The sequence below is a fragment of the Urocampus carinirostris genome, chromosome 6, assembly GCF_059441175.1.
Source record: "Urocampus carinirostris isolate Australia breed hairy pipefish chromosome 6, RoL_Ucar_1.0, whole genome shotgun sequence".
Classification (NCBI taxonomy): domain Eukaryota; kingdom Metazoa; phylum Chordata; class Actinopteri; order Syngnathiformes; family Syngnathidae; genus Urocampus; species Urocampus carinirostris.
In genome coordinates, this window is record NC_142354.1 from 42,839,579 (window position 1) to 42,862,810 (window position 23,232).

General features: G+C 41.8%; 1 protein-coding gene across 2 annotated transcripts in view; it reads left to right on the forward strand.

Annotated features, from left to right (window-relative positions):
* Nucleotides 1-23,232, forward strand: part of phactr3b (phosphatase and actin regulator 3b) — a 72,216-nt gene that overhangs the window by 9,575 nt on the left and 39,409 nt on the right. For both annotated transcript variants that reach the window (XM_088339056.1, XM_088339057.1), the window contains exons 2-8: nucleotides 7,715-7,873; nucleotides 10,587-10,661; nucleotides 10,753-10,890; nucleotides 13,730-13,975; nucleotides 14,070-14,277; nucleotides 16,967-17,157; nucleotides 22,957-23,110. In XM_088339056.1, coding sequence (XP_088195182.1) covers nucleotides 7,715-7,873; nucleotides 10,587-10,661; nucleotides 10,753-10,890; nucleotides 13,730-13,975; nucleotides 14,070-14,277; nucleotides 16,967-17,157; nucleotides 22,957-23,110 — 1,171 coding nt within the window. The remainder of the gene's footprint in view (nucleotides 1-7,714; nucleotides 7,874-10,586; nucleotides 10,662-10,752; nucleotides 10,891-13,729; nucleotides 13,976-14,069; nucleotides 14,278-16,966; nucleotides 17,158-22,956; nucleotides 23,111-23,232) is intronic.

A 23,232-nucleotide genomic window follows, 5' to 3' on the forward strand; every position in this document is an offset into this window, starting at 1 on the left:
GATGGATGTCCTACTTATGAGTACAGTTCTTTGAAATTTGTTTTATTTCTCCTCCGTGTGTTCGCAGAAAAAAACAAGCACAGTTATAAATATTTCAAGAAAAGTTACCAATTAAAAATACAGTGGCTTACATTATGCATTATAATACAGCGGGCTGTGATTGGCTGCAGCTTTCTGTCCCTCTGTGTGGCAACAGCCTTTCTATCCACGCAGCAACTCCCGATTCCTCATGCTGTGGTGAATCTCTGCCTCCCAGGGTCTTTTCTGCAGCATCCAACATAGTAACCATAGCAACGGCAGCCTGACCCTGTAAAAGCTGCCGCACGCTTGACCTGAATTCCTCATCGCATCGTATGGAGGCAGACATTACTTGGGCAGTTGACCTGCTTCTGATTGTTGGTTGGTCAAGGAGCTTTGTATTATTGACGCCTGCAGTTGTGAGATGATTGGCATCCATTGATGAAGTGGTTTTAATAAAGTGTGTGTCATCTTGTGAGACTTCAAATAAGGGACATTATGCTTTGGTAGGGTTATAACGGTGGTAAGCAACCATCGAGCCTCGTACCAATATCGGGGTGTGGGTCGTTTGTTACAGATGATTTTTCCTGAGCACTCTCAGGAAATTGAGTCACTATACATTTTATTCATTTGTTTCTGACTGTCTGTCGGTCAGGTTCCCAGCGAGCGCGCTCGCTACCCCCAATACCGCCCCCCGCCGGATAAGCATGGCGGCATTAGCTCAGGAGGTAGAGCGCTCGTCTTGGGATCAAGAGATCGCAGGTTCGAATCCCGGCTCGTCAGTGTTACATGTGGAAGTGTCCTTGGGTAAGACACTGAACCCCTAATGCCCCCAATAAGCAAGTTGGCGCCTTGCATGGCTGCACGGCCGCTAGTGGTGTGTGAGTGTGTGTGTGTGAATGGGTAAATGTGAAGCACATTATAAAGCGCTTTGGGAAGTCTTCATTGTCTTGAAAAGTGCTAAATAAATGCAGATCATTTCATTTCATATTTTTTGCTTACACCATATTTATTTGTGTATACACGCTTTTTTTTACCCCATAATAAACTCAATAGTTTGGCTGTTTTACCGTATTATATTACCTTATTTGAGCATTGATGCATTATACGACAGTTTGCCGATAGATACAATGTAAATCCAACCTTGATTGCAGCAGTAAGATGGGTTTTAACATACTTTATTGACACAAACACACTACATCATACTCCAATAACGTGGCCCAATTAATTTGGGGCGGCAGTGGCTCAGGAGGTAGAGCGCTCGTCTTGGGATCAAGAGATCTCAATCCTGGCTCCTCCGTGTTACATGTCGAAGTGTCCTTGGGTAAGACACTGAACCCCTAATGCCCCCAATAAGCAGGTTAGCGCCTTACATGGCTGCATGGCCGCTATTGGGAAATGTGAAGCACATTTTAAAGCGCTTTGGGAAGTCTTGACTATATAAATGCAGTTCATTTCATTTCATTTCATTTCATTGTGGCAGGATAACAAGGTTACCATGACAAATGAACAAGTAAGAGGGGGTAGACAAAATCACAGGCAGAGAAAAACTTGATCCGGAAATGGGACCCGCTGGAAATTAAAATCAACCAATGTGTACAAGAACAGATTTTTCTTGGTTTGAACAACCCCTTACTGACACCTCCAACAGCAACCAAACACACCCACAACCCCACCACATCACACTCCAACAACATGTTGAAAAAAAAAAAAACAGCTCCAAATTCTTACCACTAGACCAATAGGAATAAATATAACATAGGAAAAGGCATTTTATCTCATCATCATCCTATTTTTACTCAAGGTGCTGTTGCCGTTGTAATGGTGCATCATGGGAAATAGTTAAGCCAAAACAACATTTTTACAAAGTGGTCCGGATTTGCGGTTTCCTTAACCACTAATCTTGTCAGGGTACCACTTTCTATGCTGTGTCTTGGGCAAGTACAGCCTGATGGTGCCCATACCACTTCAGGCTTTTTTGGGGGTTTCAATGCTTACTAGTAGCAGAAGAAGCCTCATGATCTGACTGATATACAGCACCTTCATCATCTGGTCGCTGTTGTTTTTTGGTGTTAAGCAACATCCTGCTTTTCAGAGATATGCTGGACCTTGGCATCGTGAGTAAAAATAGTGTGATGATGAGATAAAATATAATGTCTTTTTGCATGTTATTTAGATCCCTAGAAGTCTAGTAAACAAACAATGCATTCATTATTCTCATCTCATCTCATTAGCTGCACCGCTTATCCTCAGTAGGGTCGCGGGGGTGCTGGAGCCCATCCCAGCAATCATCGGGCAGTGGGCAGGGGACACCCTGAACTGGTTCCCAGCCAATCACAGGGCATACAGGGACAGACAACTCAATCGCCCATTCAAACCTAGGGACAATTTGGACCGGCCAATCCACCTGAAATGCATGTCTTTGGAATGTGGGAGGAAACCCACGCAAGCACGGGGAGAACATACAAACTCTGCACAGGAAGTCCAGTAGCTGGATTTGAACCCACACAGGAGGTTCCCAAGACCTTCGAACTGTGCCGCACACGCGCTAACCACTGCGCCGCCATGCTGCCCATGTTGGCAAGCTGTTCTGATTTATTTTCATTTTGTTTCTGTCGCATTTTATGTTTGTTTTGCCGGAGATTAAAGAGATCAAAGCCAGGAGAGAAAGCTTACCACGTGTTGTGAGTCATCATTTCATTCATATTTAGTTTATTTTGTCTTTTATTAGCATATTTGGTATTGGAGTAATCCAAAAGTTATTTGAAAGTAATCAAGTTAATTTATTAATTATTATTTTGATTACTTATATTTTTATTCCTAATCTCATCATTGAGGCAGGCCTGGAGAATATTATCAGACATGAAACAGGTCCGAGGTACGGAGAAGGTTGGTGACAGCTGAAATAGTCTGTGTTTCTGTATAAAACCCTTTTTTTTAAAGAAATATATTTTTAAACGAGTTTATTCCGGAAAATCTGCAGATTTATTCTTCGATCACATGACATTTTTGCATCTGTTGCTTTGATTTTTCTCATCCTCTGATCTCAGATGGCTGGGGATGCTAAGCATATATGCTTTTCTAATTTCTTAAATGAAAAACTAGGAAGTCTCCTGTATACTGATATCACTGACAGAGGAATGAAAAATGCGTGGAGCGATATTTGCGCAGCCCACGACTCAGCTGTAAGCTCCCTGAGGTGTCAGCAAGTTGTCAGTGCCAGACTGTGTAGGAGGGCCTATTTCTGTTGGTTCTCGGAGGAATATTATACCCGCTGGTGTTTGTCGCAATTCCGCAAAAAAGTTTTTTCGGCATGATCGATTCTCTGATGGTGATCCCCCTCGAGTACATGTAGCTCATGTAACCAATAGACATTTATGTTTATCTACTATGTACCGTATTTTCCGCACTATAAGGCGCACCGGGTTATAGGGCGCACCCCGAAAAAATAGTTTTTGGTCCTATTTTTGTCATACATAAGACGCACCGGATTATAAGGCGCTACAATGGAAACGTGGACAAAACAGTCAGATAGTTCAGTCCAACTTATTACCCCCTTAACATTCCCAAAGCTTGCAAAGACGCAAATACGTGTCGAGAACACGTGCGGATGCGGTGTCCGTACGATGTCACTCAAATGCATCGTTCCATCATTCGGAAGGTTAAAGTCTTGGGATTCAAGAAACGCCAACCATTCCTTAGTATCTATTTTCTTTTTCGCTCGCAACTTTACCGTGCATATGACAATAAACAGTTGGAATTGAGTTTAATTTAAAAATAGACACTCTATTCCATCCATTATCTGCACCGCTTATCACAGAAACATCGAGTTCAGTCTGAAACAAGATACAGGGACAATATAAAACCCGGAGTAGCTCACCGAAGTCGTTGTGTTCATAATAATGTGCAGCCAATGTCCTCTTATATCCGTGAGGGTAGTAAATCCAGGAGAATTAAATATTTACAAATACAGAATAGAAATAAATGCTTTCTCTATGCCGTCAGCCACGTGCTATACACATTCATCTTTTTCGGCCAATTGCAGGCTTTGTTTCGCCGTTTAAGCCAATGCCAGCCTGTAAATGATAATAAGGATCCGCCCCTTGACCTCCGAATAACTTTAGCCAATAGTGATGGATTCAAATGATGATTGACACATTGGTTAGCCAATGAAACGCCAGTAAATAAATCCCAGCATACACCGCGTACTACTTGGCGTTCGGGGGAAAATCGAGTCGGCGGCTGCAAGTTAGTTGGAAAACTTTGCAATTTTAAAATTGATCCATAAATAAGGCGCACTGTATTATAAGGCGCATGGTCAGCTTTTGAAAAAAATAAAGGCTTTTAGGTGCACCTTATAGTGCGGAAAATACGGTATATATATTTACCACTGGGATCAGAATCAGCAAAACAGTGTTAATATTTTTTTAAAACGACTTGAACGTTTTTCTTATCATCGGAGCTGAAGCTTCAAAGCCTTAATTTTAGAGACCAAAATTAGAAAGTTGTTTCCTGTCATGAAACGGACCGGGAAGCAGGAAGTCGGAACTCATTTGTGTAGCCGATCTTTCACTTTAATTGAGAAATAAAAGTTGTCCAACGCACAAACGGACCAAAGACGAAACAAAACAGGTTCAAAGGTAATCAAAATTACAAACTAGGCATTACACGGATCAAACAGGCATGAACAGGTCTTCAACATCGTAAAGCAATGGTCTGGCAACGGGCAGTCCCAAAAGGAGCGATGAAGTACTCCACAAGCAATCAGTTCAATGCGTCTCAGCCGGTGTCAAGGGGCGGGGCTAGCTGGATGCCATGACAACCGTGCAGGACATGACAGTTTCCTGCTTAGTGCAGAATATTCCCTGGTTTGGCAGCATTGCTTAATCCTCCTCTTTTGTTAGTTCTCAGGTAACCAGGGTTGGGTAGGGTTATTTTAACTTGATTACTTTCAATTACTTTTGGATTACTCCAATACCAAATATACGAATAAAAGACAAAAAAAAACTAAATATGAATCAAATGATGACTCACAACACATGGTAAGCTTTCTCTCCTGGCTTTGATCTCTTTGATCTCCGGCAAAACTAACATGAAATGCAACAGAAACAAAATGAAAAGAAATCCAAACAGCTTGCCAACATCATTTTTGCCGTTCCATGTATTCCGTTACTCCCCAAGCCTGCACAAAATATACTAATTTTATGCGACCCTACTGAGGATAAGCGGTGTAGCTAATGAGATGAGATGAGATGATACTTCATGTGTTTTTGCCTATTATTCAAGTCAATGTTTTTTTTTAACTGATGAAAGGGTTTTTTGTACCAGTGGGGTGTCCTTGAAATAGACAATGCAACCCATTGATTTATGCTTTAAAACATTCAAAAGATTAAGATTTTCCCGACAAACATGTTTTCTCTTAAATCAAATAAGGGAAGCCAAAGACTATAATAGTAGATCAGTCGTTTGTAGTTGTTTTTATAAGACACCGTTTACTTCGTGTTTAAAGTATCAGACCTGGGTTTAAACCACCAGGTGAACAGTATTTTTCTTTGTATCGAGAAGAGCATCTCTGCTATTTCTAAACATAATCTAAACCCATCTGAGCTCAGGATAAAAATCACAATTTCCTGTCTTTCCTTCGATGGTTGCCTCCAAATTTAGACTAGAATCTATTTAACATGTACCGTCTGTGATCAATGTTCCCTGTAATTTTCCTTATGGGTCTGAGCGTTGACACCAAGTCGGTGAGCAACGCTTGAAACAACAGTGAGCAACAGCAATCCCTAGTGTGGCAACTAAGTCATCAAAGACGAGCGGCTGCCTTTTCCAGCAGCTGCCCTGTTATCTCTCACTTTTTGTGATTTATTGTTTTATTGTCTGCTCCTATCTTCGGTGTTTTTCTTCCCGTTTGCCAACTACACTTTGGATGACTTTCTATCCTATGGACATGGGTTTTAGCGCACAAAAAGGCGTTTATTCGAGGAATCGACTCCCTGCCCTGAAGAATTCTCGTGCCGGCGTGATGAAGGGGCCTATCATGGAAGAAGAGCCGGAGCTGGCTAAGCGGGTAGCGGCGTTATAAGTCTTCGGTACCAATGTGAACTCACTAACAAAAAAGACCAACGAGTGCTGGTGGAAAACATCGAAGCGCACAGGGAGCGCAGTTGCTGTGTTTTGCGGAAACGTGGCTCACGTTTTATCACCCCGGACGCTAACGTGTAGCCACCCAGAGCTACCCGGAGCTATTTTTTTTTTAGCTATCCGGCTTTAGCGCCGCTATACAGGGACACGAATGCCTATGGGAATCGGAGAGGAGACGGACTTGCTAACACGAGGTGGTGTATCCCTGGACACAAAGAAAAATATTTCCATCTGCCGCAGGGATGTCGAACTTTTGGACTGGCGTGTGACGTCATCCACTCCGCTACAAGCACCCCTAGGGCATCATGTTAATCTGTTAATAAACAACAGGGTAGACTGCTGGAAGTGTGAATTTCCCTACGGGGATGAATAAAGTATCTATCTATCTATCTATCTATCTATCTATCTATCTATCTATGTCATTATCAAACATGTCCAAAACTTGACATCACGTTACATTTTGCTGAATTTCCGGCAATGCAAAAAAATGTTTTCACTTTTGAATGAACTGACTCATGTATTATTGCAAAGGTTGTACGGCCTACAAACATAATTTGATTTTACAACAATTTTTTCACAAGATTTCCATTTATTTTTTGTCCTGGTATCTTTTGTCGCATAATACTAACATCGACATTTTATTTAGTCGATTGCACGATACACAACTGTAATTAATCACATTTTTTAGTGGAAGTACAATGTTGGAAACAAAATTGACTTGGTATAATTGGAAATTATTTGAATGCAACACAAACTTTTTCTTCTTTTTCCCTGTTATTTTTCTACTTTTTAAAAAATTCCTTTAAAGAATCTCATTGTGCTGTTACTTTTTTTTGTTCTCTATTTACTTTGTTTCCTTTGTTTCTTTCTTTTCTTTTTTTCTGGCTTTTTTTCTAATTTTTTCCCCTTCTTTTTTATCTTCCCTTTGTTTCTTTTTTTTCTCAGCTTTTCACTACTTTTTCATTTTGGTATTTTTTTTTCTTTTTTGTTCTATTCCCCCGTCCTTTAAGTCATGTTGTGCATAATTTTACATAATATTTGGTCATATAGGGATGTAAGAAGCAAAAACAACCTGAAGAGCCGTTTAGGATCCGAAAGAGCCGGTTCTTTTTAGTGAGCCGAGCCGAAGAAGCCGGTTCTCGAAAAACTCTACTGACTTTACTCAACCTCGTTCTACTTCGACCTTGACTTCCAAATACCGCATTTAGAACACAATGTCAGGGGAACTTGTGTATTTTGACCTTCATGCACTGTAATTTTGACTTAATTTGCTTCTTAATTAGCAATTTTTATCCCTGATTTTTATGAGCTGGCTAGCTTTTCTTGCGCGCGGAAAAACTCTGGGTAGTGCACAATTGCGCACACACGCAGTTTAGAGGGAACATTGCGCTGGCTGGATTTTCTTGTGCGCTGAGAATGTGCAGGCAGTGCGCGATTGCGCACGCGCGCATTGCCTGTGACCCACATACGCGACACTCACATGACCGGTTCTCACCCAATGAATATGAAATAATCCCGTTTTAGTGCTGATCTTTCTGCTCTCATTTTAAAGGTGCGATGGACCAACAGAGGGCGCTGCAGTCTGGCTGTCTGGTCTCAGGGGTCCGAACACCGCCCGTTAGACGCAACAGTAAACTGGCCAACCTGGGGCGCATTTTCAAACCTTGGAAATGGAGAAAGAAGAAAAACGAGAAGCTGAAGCCTCCTGCTGGTGAGCAGATTCGTCAATGTTGGGAAATTTACGTTTACAGTTTAGTAGACATCCTAAATAAGGAGAGAAGACATCAATTCATTTTGAACTTGTAAGGAGAAGATGAAAGGACTGTACCAAAAAACCCTCACAATGCAAATTTCCTAATAAGTTCTAAAATCCCCCCCTTCAGCCTTCTCTTTTTATTAAATCTCCTAAAAATCAGATCTACCCTGGAGGATGTGGCCCGCCAATGAAAACTCACCACAAAATTCCCAAATTCGGGTGAATATTTTCAGCAAAATAAAACAAAATAAACGAAGAAAAAGACTGAAATCATTGAATAAATCATTTCAATAAAAATTTGTTTGAAAAATGTTTGAGAGCTGTTTTTGTCACGGGACCGGACCAGATCGGAGGCAGGAGGCAGGAAGGGTGAACTCATTCGCGTTAACGATCAGTTACTTTTATTAAGGAAATAAAAGTCGTCCAACACTCAGGGACAAAAACAAAAACAGGCTTACAGGCAAACAGGAACTCAGACTAGGAATACTCACAAAACAGGCTTTTACTCAGAACGGGCAAGTACAGGTTTCCTCAAGTCAAACAGAACAGAATAATGCAAAGTAATGCAATGAACCCGCAACCGGCAATCCCCAAAACCCGCCCTTAAGAAGCACACACGCAAATTAGAAAATCTGCTACAGCCCGTGCCAAGGGGGCGGGGCCAGCCGGTCGCCACGGCGACCATGCTGGACATGACAGTTTTTGTCACTTTCAAGTTTCCTTTACTGTCCCTGAATGAACTGTTATGGAAATGAATTCAATCGTTAAATGATTTTTGTTTTTTACAATTGCACAGTTCATAAACACGACACGAGAGGAAAAAAAACCCCTGAATAATCGTTTTATAATCGAACTTTTCATCCCTGAATCTTGATCTTAACGTGAGCCTCCAAAAACACCCCATCCCTCCAGCTAAAGCACACTTTATATCAATTTACTAGTCAGGGCCCAATGAGGATTTCTTTTCCACCATGTGGCTCTGAGTTAGAATAAAGGTTTCTTCATTGTCCTTATGCTGAGGTTTTTGAGTTTTTCCTTGCCATCCTGTAGGTTTCAGATCAGGTGTAATAGTAGTCTGTAGCAGTGTTCCCTCTAAGCTGCGCGCGTGCGCAATTGCGCACTGCTCGCCCATTCTCAGCGCACAAGAAAATCTAGCCAGCGCACAAAAATCAGGGCTCGAAATTGCTAATTAATAAGCGGATGAAGTCAAAGTTACAGTGCATGAAGGTAAAAATACACGAGTTCCCCTGACGCTGTGTCCTAAATGCGGTATTTTGAAGTAAAAGTGGAAGTAGAACGAAGTTGAGTAAAGTTTAGTAGAGTTTGTCGAGAACCGGCTTCTTCGGCTCGGCTCACTAAAAGGAACCGGCTCTTTCGGGTCCTAAACGGCTTTTCAGGTTGTTTTTGCTTCTTTCATCCCTACATGACCAAATATTATGTAATATTATGCACAAAATGACTTAAAGGAAGGGGGAATAGAACAAAAAAGAAAAAAACGACAAAATGAAAAAGTAGTGAAAAGCTGAGAAAAAAAGAAAAGGAAGAGAAAAAAAGAAGGAAAAATTTAGAAAAAAAAAAAAAGAAAAAAGAAAAGAAAGAAAGGTAGGACATAAGTAAATAGAGAACAAAAAGAAAAAAGTAACAGCTCGGAAAAAACAAACACAAAGAGATTTTTTTTAAGGAATTTAAAAAAAAGTTGAAAAAAAACACGGAAAAAAGAAGAAAAAGTTTGTGTTGCATTCAAATAATTTCCAATTATATCAAGTGAATCTTGTTGCCAACATTGTACTTTGCACTAAAAAATGTGATTAAGTACAGTTCCGTATCTTACAACCGACTCAATAAGCCCCCAAAAATGTTAATATTATGCGAAAAAATATGTCAGGAAATAAAAAGAAATGGAAATCTTGTGAAAGAATTGTTGTAAAAACAAATGACGTTTGTAGGCCGTACAACTTTTGCAATAGTACATGAGTCAATTCATTCTAAAGAGAAAAATAATTTTGCATTGCCGGAAACTCAGCAAAATGTAACCTGATGTCAAGTTTTGGACATGTCTGATAATGGCTTTGTCAAGGAACCGGACCAGGAGGCAGGAAGGGTGAACTCATTTGCGTAACGATCAGTTACTTTTATTAAGAAAATAAAAGTTGTCCAACACGCAGGGACAAAAACAAAACAAAAACAGACTTACAGGCAATCAGAAATTCAGACTGGGTAATACTCACAAACAGGCTTAAAGTTACTAACTCAGACAAACGGGCATGACAGGTCTTCCTCGAATCAAACAAAACAGGACAGAGCAAAACAGAACAGACTAATGCAATGATCCAGCAACCGGCAGTCCCCAAAACCCGCCCTTAAGAAGCACACACGCAATTTAGACAATCTGTTACAGCCGGTGCCAAGGGGCGGGACCAGCTGGTTGTCATGGCGACCATGCTGGACATGACAGACTTAGTTGCCACACTTGGGATTGCTGTTGCTCACTGTTGTTTCAAGTGTTGCTCACCGACTTTGTGTGAACGCTCAGACCCGTAAGGAAAATGACAGGGAACATTGGTCTGTAGCCTCTACAACTCTTTTGAGACATCATGTGATTAAGTGTACAAATAAACATGACTTGATTTAACACTGTCTGTACTGGTTTTACTGGTTCATTTTGCAGTATCAGAGAAAAAAGCAGCTGTACGACAAAAACGAGACGAACCCCTCAAACAGAACCCGGGAAAAATGGAGACAGGTGCACCAATATATCATCTATTACACGATTTTACAGTGTATTGGATTTGCCGAATGATGCCAGCATGCATCCAAACTCATTCTTCTTGCAGATTCAGAGCTTGCTTGTGGAGGCAACAGCGAAGACCAGGACACTCCAAACCATTCCGATGCAGATGAGAGGGATGAGGAGCCCATAGAGATGCTGGCTGGTGCCACTGAAGAACCGGGTCACAATCTAGCTTCAGCAGGTAAAACAGGAGATACACTACTAAATGTCCTATACACAGGGTTGGGTAGGGTTACTTTAACTGGATTACTTTCAATTACTTTTGGATTACTCCAATACCAAATATGCTAATAAAAGACAAAAGAAACTACCGTAAAATCCGGACTATAGAGCGCACCTGATTATAAGCCGCACCCACCACATTTAAAGAGGATAACCGCTTTTGTACTTACACAAGCCGTACCTGTATATAAGCCGCATGCGATCACAAAAATAACCCAAACCCTACTTTGAGTCCCGCGATCTTAACTGAACATAAAGTCTCATCTCATCTCATCAGCCGTACCGCTTATCCTCATCAGGGTCGCGGGGGGGCTGGAGCCCATCCCAGCCATCTCCGGGCAGTGGGCAGGGGACACCCTGAACTGGTTGCCAGCCAATCGCAGGGCACACAGGGACAGACAACTCATTCGCTCATTCACACCTAGGGACAATTTGGACCGGCCAATTCACCTGAAATGCATGTTTTTGGAACGTGGGAGGAAACCGGAGTGCCCGGAGGAAACCCACGCAAGCACGGGGAGAACATACAAACTCGGCACAGGAAGTCTGGAGCTGGATTTGAACCCACGACAGGTTCCCATGACATGAACTGTGCCGCACAAGCGCTAACCACTGCGCCGCCGTGCTGCGAACAGTTTAAAAACCATAGCCGGCAAAATGAACGGAAAATGATACCGGTACTTAAAATTTGATGCAGACCTGCACAGTCCGGGTCCCGTTAAAAGTAATCCAAGGAAAAAAAGTTATTTTGTCTTTTATCAGCATATTTGGTATTGGAGTAATCCAAAAGTCATTGAAAGTAATCAAGTTAAAGTAACCCTACCCAACCCTGCCTATACATTGCAATTGTAGAACTACAATAACGGGTAGTTGAGGTCCACTAGCATTCAAAGATTTGCTGACATGCCAGATTGAATTTAATTGAAGAACATAAACCATTTTTGTAAGGTGTTTTTTAAGTCAAGTCAAGACAAGGCATGTTTATTTGTATAGCCCACAGGCGTGAAACTCACGGCCCGTGGGCCACATCCGGCCCAGCGTACAATTTTATCCGGCCCGTGAAATCCTTTTTTATACGGTCTATGAAACCCTGATAAGTTTCAAACTATACTCGTGTAACTGCAGTATACCGGTCCCACCATGGATCCACATTCACGCTGGACTGGATGATGAGGTTTTTATTACAGTTGCTGCAAATGAATGAGTCAAAACACGTGGTAAGCTTCTCTGCTGGCTTTGATCTCTTTGAAATCGTTGACAGCTCGCTGTTAGACTGCCCACAAACCATATCAAAGAGCTTTCGTTTCAGTTTACATAAAATACATTATAGAATATCAACCATCAATAAATTTTTACATCCAAGATACTTTTAACAAGAGATCGTATAGTTTTTTTTTTACGTTTACAATGAATTCAACATATTTTTCTTTAGTCTGAATTTTAACCAACATCATCCTTTTTATATATATGAGATAATAAAAAATATTAACAATAATGAGTATAAAAACGGGTACAATTTAACTGCAAATGAATGAGTCACAACACAACAGTTGGGAAGCTTCTCTGCTGGCTTTTATCTCTTTGATCTCTATAAGGGGAATTAGCCTTTTAGCACAACATGCAACGTCCGGCCAAACCAACATAAAAGGCGACAGAAACAAAACGAAAATAAATCCAAACAGCTTGACAACATCAATCACATTACTGTGCGTGTTGAGAGATTTGTCAGCTGTGGTTTAAATGTTTAAAATTAACTATATGTTGTTGCTTTTACCTGTGAGGTCTCTTTTTTTCTATCTTCGCAATAGTTTCTCAAAGTTGTTGATTTTACTTCATTGTAATTATTTATTTTAAGAACAGACGGGCGGTGCAGTGGTTAGCGTGTGTAGCACAGTTCTGAGGTCATGGGTTCAAATCCAGCTACCAGCCTTCCTGTGTGGAGTTTGCATGTTCTCCCCGTGCTTGCGTGGGTTTCCTCCGGGCACTCCGGTTTCCTCCCACATTCCAAAAACCTGCATTATCAGGTTAATTGGCCGGTCCAAATTGTCCCTAGGTGTGATTGAGCGAGCGAATTGCCTGTCCCTGTGTGCCCTGCGACTGGCTGGCAACCAGTTCAGGGTGTCCCCTGCCCACTGCCCGAAGATGGCTCCAGCCCCCCCGCGACCCTACTGAGGATAAGCGGTGCAGATGATGGATGATAATGGAAGAACAGACGGGGGATATTAAAATGTCAATGAATCAATCGGTCGATCGATCAATCAATCATCAATAACACTTGGAATAAACGTTTTTTTCTGCCAATTGAATAAGATTTTTTTATTTTTTTATTTTCCTGTGTAGACATAATACTAATGATAAGTGTTGAATAGAACAATCTCATCTCATCTCATTAGCCGTACCGCTTATCCTCATTAAGGTCGCGGGGGGGCTGGAGCCCATCCCAGCCATCTCCGGGCAGTGGGCAGGGGACACCCTGAACTGGTTGCCAGCCAATCGCAGGGCACACGGGGACAGACAACTCACTCGCTCAGTCACACCTAGGGACAATTTGGACCGGCCAATTCACCTGAAATACATGTTTTTGGAACGCGGGAGGAAACCGGAGTGCCCGGAGGAAACCCACGCAAGCACGGGGAGAACATACAAACTCTGCACAGGAAGTCTTGAGCTGGATTTGAACCCACGACAGGTTCCCATAACTGTGCCGCACAAGCGCTAACCACTGCGCCGCCGTGCTGCCGAATAGAACAATAAAAATGATTATTTTTTTCATATCTATTACCAAAACCGTGCTACAGGTGGCGAAGGACACATCTTAAACGGGACGACGGAATTCACGTTGCCACTTTTAGTGCAAAATGTGGAGGATTGCAAAACAGTGGTGGATCCAAACCAGAGTGAAACTGGAGACCTTTATGATGAGTGTTCAAAAATGGATGCTCCTGACTGCAAAAAAGAAGTAGTTCACCCTCAGAGACGTGCCAGCACCCCCCCAGGACCCAACTTGCAAGTCAAAGTGCTCACTCGACTGGGCAGCCTGGATGGTGAGATTTTTTTCTAATGGCTTATTCATAAAAAGGGGGTTTGGGCACCCCCTGCTGGTTCATATAATGCTAACATCTGATGCTGGTTTCCCAGGTCATCCACCAGTAAGAGTGAAAAAATCTCCAGCCACGTTGCCCAGGAATTTCACACTTCCCAAAGACCCCCATAGCTCCTTGTTGAGAGGCCGCATGTCCACACCGACCGGATCCCCCCACCTCGGTGCACTTCATTCTCAACTGCCCCCTAGCTGCATCATCGAGGAACTGCATCGTGCACTAGCCACAAAACATAGACAAGACAGGTTTGATGCCGTCGCACACCCATACCGTCAATGTATACGTTTCCCTCGTAAACATTTTGTTTTAATTTAATATCAATATTTGCTCTTAGTAATAAGAAGTATTAAAAAGGCTGTGCAGTGTATACTAAAACTACTTTTTTCTAGTAGCAAGTATTATTTTTCAGTATACAAGGGCCTCTCTCATTCAAGGTACTCGTGTTACGAGAAATTTGAAGAATGAGATATAGTTCAAGCGAAAATTTAGTCCGACATACGAGAGAAAATCCAAGTGAGAGAATTTTCAGACGCCACCTCTACCGAGTGCTCATCCCAATGTTTGGACGCGTTCTAAGGGATGGGCAGGACACCCATATGATGCGGCAGGGGTAAACCAGTGAAAGCTGTCGGGCCCTGCTGTTGAACAGAAGAGTGTGTTGTGTCACCCTGACCCGAGTGACATGGCCGCTTTCTTGTGTCCTGTTTCATCTGGAGGGACGAAAGCATGACAGACTTGGGTGCCAAGGTGCTTAACTGGTTTGGGTGTTTGGGCATTTGGGTTGACCATGGTCCCTAAAAATTTTGTGTGTGTTTTTTCACCACTTTTTCCCTTTTTATTTTCTTTGTTATTGTATGTGTTGTCTTGCTGTCGGTCACCCTTCTCGAGGGTAGATAGATATATAGATTTTTATGGGTAAAATGTGTTCAAGATACAAGAAATGGGCCACTGAATAATGCGTGTTGTTGAGAAATGGTCAGCAGGTTGCAAAAAGCACCTGGGCCATAGTCTGGAGACCATGGCGACCCTCCCATCTGTCTCGTGCCGTCTTGTGGCTGTCTGTGAAAGTCTCATCTCATCTCATCAGCCGTACCGCTTATCCTCATTAGGGTCGCGGGGGGGCTGGAGCCCATCCCAGCCATCTTCGGGCAGTGGGCAGGGGACACCCTGAACTGGTTGCCAGCCAATCGCAGGGCACACAGGGACAGACAACTCATTCGCTCATTCACACCTAGGGCCAATTCACCTGAAAATGCATGTTTTTGGAACGTGGGAGGAAACCGGAGTGCCCGGAGGAAACCCACGCAAGCACGGGGAGAACATACAAACTCCGCACAGGAAGTCTGGAGCTGGATTTGAACCCACGACAGGTTCCCATGACATGAACTGTGCCGCACAAGCGCTAACCACTGCGCTGCCGTGCTGCCCGTCTGTGAAAGTACCTGGGAAAATACATTTATTATAACTGATACTCTAAAACAAAATTTAAGAACACTTATAGATGTTTCACCTCATTTAGCTAAACTACATAGTATTTGAAACTGCCTTTGTCGGCGTCTCTGTTAGACATAATAACCTTTAAACTTCTAATATAGATTGCAAATATAAACCATGTCTTTTGTTATCTAACCTCTCACCTTTACAACTTTGACCCCTTTCCTGCCTTCATGACAAAGTAACACAATCAATCCTCTTTGTTTGCCCGAGGTGCTGAGTTCATATTATTTTAAATATTTGGGTCTACCCCGCGACTCTAGTGAGTAGAAGCGGATGTTTCGATCTAAAGCAATAAATCATAAAATGATAACAGTGTTTTACTCCACGCCTATAGTCGGATAAACACTATACCGTGGTTCTAAGTGGCCAATAATATTTGTAGTTTCTTTTTTGGGCAAGTAACTGTGACGTCGTAATTTGCCAGTAAATAAAGACCTGATGATTTGATTCCATCCCTACATTTAGGTACAGTGGAACCTCGGTTCTCGACCATAATCCGTTTAAGAACCCTGTTCGAAAACCGATTTGTTCGATCACCGAAATCATTTTTCCCATTAAAAATAATGTAAATCGTTTTAATCCGTTCCAACACCCTGAATGTTTACCTTGAATGTTTAATGTAAACATAAAGCTAACCCAGGCTAATCGTACGTTCGCGTTATCGTAATCTTCCGCATGAAAGATTACGCTAACATGAACGTGTAAAAATAAAAAAATCAGGTCGTTTACAAGTCATTTAGCACCCGGGTCTCCACAACAAGTGGTGAGCCATTGGAAAGGGGGCTCCGTTCCAACACCCTGAAAGTTGGGCTCCGTTCCAGCACCCTGAATGTTTACCTTGAATGTTCAACGTAAACTTAAAGCTAACCCAGGCTAATCGTACGTTCGCGTTATCGTAATCTTCCGTACGAAAGATTACGCTAACATGAACATGTAAAAATAAAAAAAAAGGATAAAGAAAAGAATTATGAATAGGATTTCTTACCTTTGTGGTGGTCAGCAGAAGGCGCAGGCAAGATCAGACACTCGCACACCCACTTCATATTTTGCTATTATTTCTTTCTTAAATGCAATAGTTGTACGCACTACTTTTCTTTTTTCACCTGTAGCAACTTTGCTGCTTGCACTGACTTTCTTTGGAGGCATAATTAGGGGCTAAAACACTTGGTACACCTATATTAAAAGCAAAAGCAAAAGGAAGCACAGTTGGTCAGGAAAAGAGCGATCTACACCCGTACGCCGCTCAGCATCGCACTCTAGCGTACGCACTCACGCATTACCGGCGTTCGAACTCCGATTTGAGCAAGAATTTCTCGAAATTTTTAGTCTGACTCCGATTTGTTCGAACTGAGAGGCGTCCGAAAACCCAGGTTCCACTGTATAAGGATTTTTCGTTTTGTTACTTTCTGCCAATCTTGTTTCTTTGCCTTACTTTAGCTTCCAAATGAAGGAGGTGCGACCCTCTCCCAAACGCAGACTCGACAGTCGGCTTTCCCGCACTTCCAGCACCGAAAGGGAACATGCAGGCGAGCCGGAAACCAAAAAGCAGTCTGACGAGAACAAGGAAAACCTGCGCCTGGATGAGTACTTGAACGACCAGGACAGCTGGAACGAGTCCGTGATCTCTGGCAAGTCTTCTCCCCCACAGCCTCAGCTTCAATGTACTGTATTTTCCGCACTATAAGGCGCACCGGGTTATAGGGCTCACCCCGAAAAAATATTTTTGGGTCCTATATTTGACATACATAAGGCGCACCGGATTATAAGGCGCTACAATGGGAACGTGGACAAAACAGTCAGATAGTTCAGTCCAACTTATTACCCCCTTAACATTCCCAAAGCTTGCAAAGAAGCAAATACGTGTTGTAGACACGTGCGGATGCGGTGTCCGTACGATGTCACTCAAATGCATCGTTCCAAATATCATTCGGAAGGTTAAAGTCTTGGGATTCAAGAAATGCCAACCATTCCTTAGTTTCTATTTTCTTTTTCGCTCGCAACTTTACTGTGCATATGACAATAAACACTTGGAATTGAGTTTAATTTTAAAATAGACACTCCATTCCATCCATCATCTGCACCGCTTATCACAGAAACATCGAGTTCAGTCTGAAACAAGATACAGGGAAAATATATAGCCGGAGTAGCTCACTGAAGTCGTTGTGTTCAATAATAATGTGCAACCATGGTCCTCTTATATCCGTGTGTGTAGTGAATCCAGGAGAATAAAATATTTACAAATACAGAATAGTAAAAAATGCTTTCTCTATGCCGTCAACCCAACGTGCTATTCACATTCATCTTTTTCGGCCAATTGCAGGCTTTGTTTTGCCGCTTAAGCCTATGCCAGCCTGTAAATGATAAAAAGGATCCGCCCCTTTACCTCTGAATAACTTTAGCCAATAGTGATCGATTCAAATGATGATTGACACATTGGTTAGCCAATGAAATGCTGGTAAATAAATCCCAGCATACACCGCAAACTATTTGGCGTTCGGGGAAAATCTAGTTGGCGGCTGCAAGTTAGTTGCAAGACTTTGCGACTTAATATTGATCCATATATAAGGCGCACTGTATTATAAGGCGCATGGTCAGGTTTTGAAAAAAATAAAGGCTTTTAGGTGCGCCTTATAGTGCGGAAAATACGGTAATCTTGTCTTTTCAGTGAGGCAGCACTATCTCTGTTGATGTTTACACTCAGTTTTTGCTCCGACTGCAATGATGACAGGCATACGGTTCGAGTTTAAAAAGATATAAACCTACTACTGACCAAATAATTCAGGCAGAGGCAGATATTGAGGTTTAAAAGGACTACTGCAGTAGGGAGAGAGATCCGCCAGCTAGCTTGACCGGATCCTTCTCGACTATCGACTTCCGGTTTCAGTAGCTGTATTTATTGAAGAGTCACGCATGCACAGTACATACAATGGAGTCACGCATGCGCATTACATTACATACAAATGGAAAAAGACTGAAAAACGTGGATCTTTGAATGTGACTATGTGTGTGTGTGAATGATTACTTGTGTATTAAAAATAGAAAAACAGGTTAAATAAGTTCATTTCATAGCAAGTTAATTTGTAACATAGGAGTCTGAGAAATACACAATAACTAAAAGTAGCTTACTTTACACATACTCACGATAATTTTTAGCACCCTGTAAACATCATACTTTCTTGAACATAGAACATCTTACTCTCACCCATGCAAAACTCTTTTCTCATACAGACACCATTATACCCCTCTACAAACACTACTGTACTCGCTCATACATACTACTATACTCTCATACACACTTCTACATTCTCTCACACATACTACTAAACTCTTATAGACTCACTCTATTATACTCTCTCACACAAACCACCATACTCTTGTACACACTACTATATTCTTACACATACTGTTGTACTTTCTCACACACTATTATTCTCTCAAACACCATTTATATTGCTATTATTAAATAGGTTTTTCACACCTAGTGTGATCATCTCACCTCTCAGGGTTGTGTATGAAAAGCCGTTTGAGAAGTAAATCATACTTCCTCTAACATATAACCACATGAAAGGTCTCGGAAACCCTAATTATAGGGTTACTAAATGTGAGAGGATGTGGAAGTAAAGCGACTGAGTGGAAGAAAGAGGACATCGATATGCTTGTTGCGTGTATGCTTTTTAAGTGGTGTGGTTCCTGTTGATTGGTGTAGTGCATGTGTGGTGCCATTGTATAAGGGTAAAGGTGATAAGTATGAATGTAGCAATTCGAGAGGTGTCAGTTTGTTGTCTGTGCCGGGTCAGCTGTATGGAAGAGTCTGGCCTAGATTGGCACTCAAATTGTGGATCAGTAGTGCAGAGTCCTGTAGTGAACACTTAAACATTTTGCACATTTTTGTATTGATGAGAAAAATAACATTATTTGAATGGTGGCCTCGAGCACAGTATTCATTAATGTGCAGCTAAGATGTTTATATATAAGAAACAGAGAGTATTCGTGATTATACTTTTATTTCTTTTGAAGTACTGTTTACTAGTAGTAGGCGCTACTTGAAACTTTGGTATGGATCCGGTCCATGTAAATACAGGGTAGGTTGTTTTTATTTCATAACGACAATGCAAATTTAAACAGCATAAAATAAATAAATATGATATTTGGATTAGAACTGATTCAGAACTAAAGTAAAGGGAGACAAACGAAAAAAGTAGCATTGTAACGACAATATATTGTCACGGACCAGGGCAGGAAACAAGAGTTCAGAACCAAATAGCGTAGGTACTCACAATTTATTAGGGAGAGGAGGAACGCGCGCACACTCGATCCGGGGATCGATGGTCGCGGAAGTGGATTCAAATCCGAACAAGTAAAGTTGTCAAAAACAAACGGATCAGGCCAAAAATAAAACAGGATCAAACACAGGTAGGTTCACAGAACTAGGCATTTAACACAGAGTTTAACAGGAGTCTTCCAGAAGTTTCACAGACGCCCAGACAACTCACTGTTCAAAGGACCGCGTTTAAGTACTCCCAAGGAGCAATCAGTCAACGCGTCTCAGCCAGTGTCCATGGGAGAGGCCAATTGGGCACCGTGGCAACCGCGAAAGAACACGGCGCCACCCGGCTGGGACCAAGTGGGCGCCATAGCAACCGTGACAGAAGCCCTCCTCAAGGGACGGTTCCAGAAGTCCCAACAAAAACAAAATACATCACACCCCAGAATGAGCTGATGCTCCCGAGGAGGGTGGCCACACTTCAGCCTCTGAAAAAGCAGGAACAGGGAGAGGCTGGGACGGCAGGCTGACAAATCGGAGTGGCGGGCGGAGAATAAGAATAAGAAGAAAAGGGATGATTGGAGAAGGTCTGGTCAAAATGCTTTGAATAGGGAAAACATGATGTATTTAATTGTCTAAATAAATAAAAATAAAAAATACAATAAAAGAAAAGTTATACAAATGACATATCGGCATGCTGGCCTCAAAGGTAAAAGGTGTGCCTGAGTGCTACCGCCACCAGTGGTAAACATGGAGATATTTCTTTCCTGGCGCAAATCGGCTAAAAATGTGAATATGTTTAGTTTTATCTCAGAATCAAATACAAGTGTCAAAACAGCCACATCAGCCTTGCGAGCCTTATGTTCCCTACTCTTAGGTTAGTCAAGCAACACGTTACACTGTTGCAGTTCAAAAGATGAGTCACCAGTGAGGGGCTTTACTACCCACATGAGGGCTCTGTAAGAAAAATGATTGCCTTCCGCTGTATGTTTTTATGCCGAGTGACTCACTGCATTGACCCGTAATACGGCAGCACTTAAGGAAACACACACAATGAATTCATGTAGATGATTTCAGTTGCCTGTAGCAAAAAGAGACGTGCGGACTGATTTACAGAGCTCCAGGTTAATTATTAATTTACACTTATATCTCTGACTCAATTGTAATTCACATATAATGGGTTCAATCGTACTCTTATAATATGTGTATGTTTATTTAACCAAAGAGTGTCCAAATATAATGATTTTATAGTTTGCTTAAGAAACCAAAGTGCTTTGATTTGACAAGTGTTTTTCAACAATTTTTTTTGTGATGCACCCTTTATAGAAAAAGTTCTGCCAAGTGCCTCTAATCAGGGCAAAATAATTTTGCAGAAAAATAAGGTAGATTTGTCATCATTTTCTGATTTATAAAATCTACAGCCTTTTTGGACTGTATAGTCTATCCATCCATCCCTCCATCCATTATCTGCACCGCTTATCCTCACTAGGGACACGAGGGTGCTGGAGCCCATCCCAGCTATCTTCGGGCAGTGGGCAGGGGACACATTTCAGCTTGCCAGCCAATCGCAGGGCACACTGAGACAGACAACTCACTCGCTCATTCACACCTAGGGACAATTTGGACCGGCCAATTCACCTGACATGCATGTTTTTGGAATGTGGGAGGAAACCGGAGTGCCCGGAGGAAACCCACGCAAGCACGGGGAGAACATGCAAATACCAAACACGAGGGTTCGATCTCATGACCTCAGAACTGTGCCGCACACACGCTAACCACTGCACCAAATAAGTAATAATAAATAAAATGATGACTCACAACACATGGTAAGCTTTCTCTTCTGGCTTTGATCTCTTTGATCTCCGGCAAAACGAACATAAAATGCCACAGAAAAAAAATGAAAACAAATCCAAACAGCTTGCCAACATCATTTTTGCCGTTCCATGTATTCCGTTACTCCCCAAGCCTGCACAAAATTGAGTCATTTTATTCATATTTAGTATATTTTGTCCTTTATTAGCATATTTGGTATTGGAGTATTCCAAAAGTAATTGAAAGTAATCAAGTGAAAGTAACCCTACCCAACCCTGTTAGTATCATAGAATATGTAGAAAGTTGTAGAATGTATTAATAGTGGTATGCTAAGGATTTGTGTGTGTGTGGTCTATAACAATCATTTTACTGAGGAGCAATAAAGTTGCTTTGAGGCTTTGACAAGCGAAGAGAATAGAGCACCCTGTGTTGTCTTTTCAACCAAATAAATAATTTCAATCTGAATCATGATCTTAAATAGTTATACAGGCTAACTACCAAAGCAATTACCGTAAATTCCGGACTATAGAGCGCACCTGATTATAAGCCGCACCCACCACATTTTAAGAGGAAAACCGATTTTGTCCATACACAAGCCGCACCTGTATATAAGCCGCATGCGCCCACATTTAAACATGTAACACAAACACAAAATTTACCCAAACCCGACTTCAAGTCCCGCGATTGAAAGTAAATGTCCTTCATTAAGGTCCACAGTCCAAAAATCACAGCCGGCAATATGAACGGAAAATGATACAGGTACTTAAGGTTTGATGCAGACCCGCAGAATCCGGGTCCCGTTGAAAGTAATCCAAGGAAAAAAGTGTATATTTCCAAAGGTAAGGGTGGGAATAATATATCAGATGAACACATTTACTGACGCAACTCCTTTATCTTCAACCAACTTTTTACCCCTTCTTTCCTTGTCTGTCCCTCACCTTTAGCGGTCCCCACTTAAACTCGGCACCCCGCGTTTGTTCCGCCCCTCATTTTTCGTTCACCCGTCCAAAACATATCAGAATAAGTGTCTAAAATAAATACAAATAAATACATTACAAAAATATACAGTTGCAAATACATATTATACATGGTTACACATATTTACAAAGAAAGACGGTACACCGAGAGAGTTTTCAAAGCTTTAATAATTATAATATAGCTTTGACAGGGCAGTTAATGGTAGCAACACTCGAGCGCCGCTAGCGGCCGTCAGGAAAATGACATAAATTGGCCGCATCACTGAATAAGCCGCAGGGTTGAAAGTTAGGGAAAAAAGTAGCGGCTTATAGTCCGGAATTTACGGTAAATGTGTTTTTGGAACACTTATTGATTGAATTCTGTGTATGTTCAGGGACCCTTCCACGAAGGATGAGGAAGGAGCTTTTGGCTGTTAAGCTTCGGAACCGACCTAGCAAACAGGAGCTGGAGGACCGCAATATCTTCCCTGTCCGCAGCGACCAGGAGCGTCAGGCCATCCGTCAGCAGATCGAGATGAAGCTGGCCAAGTAAGTGGCTTTGTGTGGCTTGATAAATGTACAAACTAACAAACGAACAAACAAAGAAACAAGCAAATAAACGACATTCTGCTCTTATTGACGGAACATTTTGTTTATTTTGAGCAGTGTTC